The 7,312-nt window shown below is 39.2% G+C and overlaps 1 protein-coding gene across 1 annotated transcript in view; it reads left to right on the forward strand.

The window, feature by feature from the left end:
• ap4b1 (adaptor related protein complex 4 subunit beta 1) overlaps positions 1-7,312 on the forward strand; it is a gene marked incomplete at its 5' end in the record, with an annotated part of 51,940 nt that overhangs the window by 35,343 nt on the left and 9,285 nt on the right. The window contains 4 exon segments of the mRNA XM_005950642.3: positions 690-773; positions 905-1,008; positions 4,878-5,085; positions 5,171-5,485. Of these exon segments, the coding sequence (XP_005950704.2) occupies positions 690-773; positions 905-1,008; positions 4,878-5,085; positions 5,171-5,485 (711 nt within the window).

Below are 7,312 nucleotides of genomic sequence, written 5' to 3' on the forward strand. Positions count from 1 at the left end.
AAGACACGGTATGACCTCTCATGCTCCCAAAGTGCTGTCTAATACACACAAAGTTTGCAGACTATCAAGGATCAAAACCTCTACCAATCTACAACTAATTATAAAACTCTAAGCATATATAAGTAAATATTTCTAAGCATAAATGACAATCAACAATACTAACTCTAACAGTTTATATTTATAAGCCTTCATGTTTTTGCTGTGTTCCCGAACCTGTGTGTGTGAAGTATATGTTGAAATTAAAACAACTGAATAGAAAACATTTTATCTCGCTATAAGCACCAAAGTTTGGGACCAAGACCATTCCAGCTCTGTGGTTCCACTACCCAGACTCATTGTGTTATGAGCTACGAATTAAAGGATTTTTTTCTCTAAATGTAACTGCTTTTCATTTCAAATTTAAATTGCTGATGTTAATGTTAATCTTACACACCAGTAGACACACTCTTTCCAAATGGAGTTTCTACATTCATTTGTTTTCAGCCTTCCTGAAATGCAAAATGTTAACCCATTTGTCTGACAATAAGTAAATAATGATAAGCAAAAAAACAAGACATCCCTTTTATTAAGGATAAGAATACACAGCGTGCTGCATTTTCTGTGTAGAACATGCTCAGGTTCTCAAATTTCATTATCCATGTGTTTGATCAGTCACTCTAATGCCCTGTGTTTGCCTTTATTGTATGCAGGTCGTATTGGACGCAGCTACAGCGACAGATGTCTACAAATCCTCACTGGGCTGCTTGGACTCAAACAGGATCATATCACTTCTGGTAAAAACATCAGTTCCACAACCTCCCACATACAGTACAGTATACACACAAACAGCTTCATGCTGTCAGAACTGGTTTTTTACTCTTTCACCACACTTTTTGTCTCTCTACTCTCCTGCTACCCTTCTCAGCGGTGGTGCAGACAATGCGTGACCTGGTCTGGGTGTGTCCCCAGTGTAGCGACACTGTGTGCCTTGCACTGGATGGCTGCGAGGAAACACTGCAGGATATCCAGGTTAGATCCTGCCATACCTATATGCTGAGTGCAAGAAAAAACAATATCATGCCATAAATGAGTATGTGCTGTAGATGTCCTGTTTTGAAAATACAAATTGGCAAAAGTATTATCAGAAATAGACTTAACAGAAACTTTTTTTATTCTACAGGGCATTATCATGGTATTTTATTTTATATGCTGAAATTTAAATTTACTTTCATAATTCTGCAAAGTTATTTCAGTCTGTTGTAACGATATATTTCAGTTATGGTCAAGTTGGTGAACATAATCCCAAGCATCCATTAATAATTTATTTCATTTTCTCTATCCTCTTATATAGGGTATAGAGCACTGTGCAAAGTTCATGAGCCTCTCTTTCATATTTTGGTAGAAAACAGTGAACTAGGTTCTGCGCTTTATTGAAACGTGCAAACAAACACAGAAATATAGTAAATAAGGTAAAAACGGGGTTTGTATAATTCTAAGGAGCCTGAAAGTCAATATTTGGTGTAATCAGCTTTATTCTTCAACATGAGTCTTCAGGAATAGTTCTCCAGGCTTCTTTAGGAACATTTAAAGCTCTTCTTTGATGTTGGCTGTTCTCTACTTCAGTAATGTTAAGGTCTGGGCTCTGGGGAGACCCAGACATGTTTTTCTATTCAGGTATGTTTTTTGCTGGACTGGCATTGTGTTTGGGATCACTGTGGTGCCGAAAAATGAATCTGTTGCCAATCAGATGCTATTACACGATGGCTCTAAATCTGACGGTAATGTTCTGTCTTCATAAGTCCATCGGTTCTGACAAGATTTCCAACATCATTGGCTCAAATGTAGTCACAAACCTCCATTGTGCTTTACAGCTGTAGACTCTCACTGTTGTATCTCTCTCCTAATCTTCTCTGCGCATTTTGAAAATGATTTCAATCATACATTTCAAATTTCACTTGCCGTGTGTGAGTTTTTCCTTTTGGGGCACAAATGCGTTGGTTTAGAATGCGAAAGCACGTGTTTTGGTGCACAGTTGTGGGGCGTGACTAGGCAACAATGGTGGTTGCACCCACCTGTTCACCTCATATATTGTTTGATTAGTAGAAAGGTAGGGTGAGCATAAGGTGAAACTTTCAGTTGACTGCAGTTTGATACACAATTTGTTGCTGCAGTTTGGTGTAATAATTGGTGCAACAGTTGTATTTGTTTGTGGAGTCTGTGCATTTGGGTTTTTTTGGATCCCTTGTACTGACTTGTGGTTTGGACAGTGTAATGGTTAAATAAGTAGAACAAACAGCTCAGAAGTGCATTTTATTTGTTTACTGATGCACGTCTTCAGTACCCACGTTTAGCCTGCCACAGCCGTTGGTTATGGAGCAGCCACAATAAGACCTGTTGCCACTGATTGTCAGTCTAGTTATTGTGCAGTTTGTTCTTCAGCCTTTTCTTCCTCTTTACTTTCCTTTATAAAGGACTTTCTGAATGAGTCAACAATTAATGGATCAGTCAAAAGCCCAGATGCATCTCTCAGGTCCTATGTCTGGTCAGATCTGCTGCACTTCTACTTATGTCTTGACATTCAGATATTGTTCATCTGTCGTAGCTAGTTTTTAGGCCAACAACTTCTTTGTTTCATATAATTTTATGCTAATCAAGCTATCTTATCTTTAAACTCAATTTATGAAACATAGTTTAAAGTGAAGAAATGGGAACAAATTACGTGATTTTCTGGTCAGTGATTGCCTCCAAAGTATTTGAATTGATGCCAGGTTTCTTTTCATGCTAAGTGCAAGTGAAATTACCAGATTCCCCCAAGTAGATATATCCTAATGAGTTCCTATTGTTATTCTGCAACTCTGGTTTCTGGTAGTTGTATATGATTCACAGTAGGGCTGGGCCATATTATACCGTTCACGGTAATACCGGTATAATGTTAGGCAACGATAGGAAAATGAAATATCGCGATAGAATATGAGTAAAACGCGCATGCGCAGTGCCTTTGTTTTCATACGCACATGGCCGATTGTTGAGTGAAACAGATGAACCAGAATTGGTTTGTAAAATGGTGCAACTTCAGTGATGTGGAACTGGTTTGGTGTTTGTCCGTCAGATAGACGACAAAGCACATTTCTTTGCAGAACATGCAAGCGGCCGTCGTTATTGTCGTATTTGTCGGACTAAGATGCTCTTAAATGTGGGAGTAATCTGGGTCCTAAACTCCGTATGCTTCTGGTCAAACGAACACTGCAGCATCACTGAGAGTTAAAAACTGTCTAAATTCTTTCATCTTTAATAAAACGATCAGCATTGCTGCTTTACCAGGTGTAACTATGAAGTTTAACTTCCAGGCATCCATGAAAACAAAATATATTACATTTAACGGAGTTAGAAGTTAGCAGGAAGCTAGTGGAAGTTAGCTCGCTAGTTACCTAAGCATGATATTGCATGTTCTGACTGAGACATTTCTGAAAAAATTCAAACGTACAGCTCTGCTATCACTTCCAACATAAATGAAGACAGGAAACTAAACAGCAGTGATGTTTGTAGGGTTACTGAAGTTGGGCTAGTTGGTATATAATGATGTGCTACGTGATCGCTAGCGACACAGCTATGTTAGCATAACATAAACAGTGAAGCTGGAGGACGAACACTAACACTTTTCCACTTATAAAAGTTAACGTTAAGGTTCCTGATAGTTAGAGACTAATGCAATCGCATGGCAGGATGCTGTAAACGGACCAAACTTCAGTCAGGAGAACAACTGAAATAATCCATCCACAATATGAGGTTAGTCATTAATATACTGCAACAACATGGGAATAGAGCAGCTGCCAGAGAATTCAACATTAATGAATCAATGGTACAGAAGTGGAGGAAGCAACAAGAATGAGTTTGATAAAGTTTGATTTATCTGACTGCTTTGTTTCGCTTAATGTGCCTTATAATCCCGTGCACCTTATGGTACGAAAAATACGTACTGCATACTGCAGTTTAATGTTGCAAAGCATCTCTTTTTAACTTCAGTGGATATTATACATGGTTATGCTCAGGATATGTCAGCCCATTTCTACTGGAAATGCCTTTTGGTTAAACTTTCAGCAAGGAATTTGCATTTGCACTGTTACATTTTCATAAAGCTTTAATGTACATAAAAACCAGCTTGTTTAAGTGAAAATAAATGGAAGGTTGTCTTTTTGCGCTAGTAATGTTGTGGAGTTGTATTTTGTCTCGCATCAATTATATCGTCAGTTATATCGTTATCGCAAATTTTCAAATATATATCGTGATAAATATTTTTGGCCATATCGCCCTGCTCTAATTTACAGTTGAAACTAATCCTTGTTAGCAGGGCACTAAGTTCATTTGTCTGAAACAAGCTGTTTTAATTTTTCATTACCTGTCCCATGTGCTTAATGCCAGAACCATGTAGCTGAGATAATCAGATTGAAAATATCTGCTCTCACTGCGCTGCTTGCGGCTGCTCTCTTATTCACACTGATGTATAGAAAAAAATCCTTGAAACTTTCTTTTAGACCGCTGAAATATCAAGGGGTGGCAAATGAAGTGAGATAGTCGCCATATGCTCCAATGTTATAATGGCAAACTTGGCAGGATTCTACAGCAGCCCAGTACAAGAACTTTTTTCTGTATAGTTTCCCCCATTATAACGACTGAACGCATTCTTTTGGAGTTGGGGGTGTAATAAATGCATGAAGTAGAAATGCAGATATATTTCAGAACTGTACTTTGGAGTAGAACTGACTTTTGAGGAGATAAAAACAAGCTTGGCACTGGGTAATTATACTACCAAGCATTTCTTGGTAGTTATATTGGACGACAGTGAACCCACTTCTGTTGACTAGACTTAGATCTAAATATTCCACTGCCTCCTTCACTAGGGCAGGCAGGCTTTGCTCTGGTTGCTGGGTGTGTATGGGGAGCGAATTTCCACTGCCCCCTACACTTTGGAAGTGCTCATCGATGGAGTGAGAAGCGAGGCTTCTCTGGGAATCAAGATGGAGCTGCTGACAGCCACCATGAGACTTTTCCTGTGTCGGCCTGCTGAGACACAAGACATGCTGGGAAGACTGCTGCACTACTGCATAGGTTTGTGTTTATGTGTGTGCACATATGTGTATACAGACAGATCATGATAAAAATAGAAAATTTTTTATGCCCTTGTGTTTTCCAGAGGAGGAGACAGACATGTGCGTGCGTGATCAGGCTCTTCTCTACTATCGCCTGCTTCATTGTGGGATAGAAAAGACACGCGAGGTCCTTCAAGGTCGGAGGTCAGATCCCTCTCTGGGTGTTCTGATTGGGCGTCCCGCCAAGCCTGTCAGCCAGTGGGCACGCTGCTTTAACACGTTGGAGCCTCTGAGCCAGGGTGCTGTAGAGGCCGAGTCAGACAGCAGGGGAAGCCCCGAACACGTGACCTATAACCCCAAGCCAAATGCCGACCTATCAGACACACTGAGCTGTAGTCACATTGAGGAGGTTCATTCAGGTGAGTCATGACACTGAAATCCTTCTACTTTGAAAATCTGATTGGCTGAATTTTGAAAGCTTGCCACTGACTAAATAGTCAGTGGCAAGCCTTGGCTGTGCTGTGCACAGCGCAAATGTTTTTCACATTTAAACAAAATGCCTGTTCTAAAATAAAAATCCAATGGAGTCTTAAAAACAAACTATTAAAATTACTTCCTTATAATGTTCATGCCAATTCACCATCAGGAAGACTTGCTGACAGAGACCAGCATATATTTAAACCAAAGAATTTGGTTATACAAATTTGTTCTGTTCAAACATTCCTTTCAGTTGAGTTTCCTGTGTCACCTCTTGCATAGAAAATAGGATTTAAAAATGCTAACGACTTATAATGAAGTTGGGTTTCTTTTATGAACTTTTTCTGAGGCATAATAATGACTCTGAAATGTTTTAATTGTCTTACATTTTCTTTTAAGATTACACTTAATGGATCGTCTACATTTTTAAATTCAGTTCTGTTTGTTTGGTGTTTGTGTGGCTGTGTGCCTGCTTTAGATCTACATAGTAAAGGACACGATTACTTCACTCAGGTGAAGCAGTGAGGGTTGTAGAAGATGCAAAGGCTTCCGTGTACACAACATAAATCGTTTAGTAAACCTGACTTGCTTCCTAGCAGATATTTCCAAATCATCTTGTCACCGTTGGACATTTGGGACAACCCTCAAATAAACAAGGCTAAGCTCTGTAAAACTTAACATTTTAGTCCTGAAGAATTACCATCATTAGGTCCTTAAGATTCATCCACCAGGACTGTGGATATTTTAAATCCGTATAAAGATTTGTTCCTATCCAGCTGACAGGTATTCCATTCACAGAAGCACACTGCTAGCGTCTGGACTCTGCAGGGTGGGGTTACAAAAATAAAGTAGATGTGAATTGTTTGCTTGTGTTATCTTTGTGAAGCAACAAGAACTCCCTTTTGAGGGTAAGAGGAGTCGTATCAACCTTTCAGCATGTCCACTACCTGAAGTTGATGTTGGAGGAAAGGCCACTAAAGCACTGTTCGGATATTCTATACTTTTAAATTAGTCGCCTGTGACAATTTTTAGCACCAGGATGAGTTTCTACCTAATTAAATGTTTGAAATGAGTCAGGGGCTAATACTTTGTCCAAATGAGCGATGGTGTAGTTCTTGGAAGGTTGGTTGGTTTCTGGCTTGTCAGGAATGTTGTTCTGGATGATGTCTTTCAAACTCCCATATGTTTGTTTTACCATGGGACAGTGTTTTTACATGTTGTGGCTAAAACATTCTTCTCCCCACTGCTGGAAAATAAATCTTACTTTTACAGAAGCCTTGGATTCTGTATGGCCACCTGCAGATTCTCAACCACACAACTTTCCATTTATGATTCTTCACTTTCTTTCTTTTAAATTGTTCTAATTAAAATTTTCTCTAAACAAATCATACAGGATTTTCCACACCTGTGTTTAGTGTGATTTTGTGGGTTTAATGTTTTACTGTCAAAGTTTAGGACGTTCCTCCTTATGCTGTTCCACGGCATTTAATATGTAAAAATGTGAGGGCAGAGTGAAGAACAGTTTGAAGCCATCTATGATGTCATAGTTGGGGAAGAGGTGCACTAAACCAATAGAAGAATAGTCTCTCACTAACAAGGGAAACATTCAAAGACCACGACAAGCTTGTGAGCCCAATCAACCACAATCAAAGCACACATATATCTGTCTAAGTTCACATTTTGATCACAGGAAAGTCGAGCTCATAGCCATAGTCACTGGGTGTGGGAGTATAGCTTTACTTATTGCATTACCGTTGTCACGGCTGCCG

The sequence above is a fragment of the Haplochromis burtoni genome, unplaced genomic scaffold (genome assembly GCF_018398535.1).
Source record: "Haplochromis burtoni strain Fernald_Lab_line unplaced genomic scaffold, NCSU_Asbu1 Contig_816, whole genome shotgun sequence".
Taxonomy (NCBI): Eukaryota; Metazoa; Chordata; class Actinopteri; order Cichliformes; family Cichlidae; genus Haplochromis; species Haplochromis burtoni.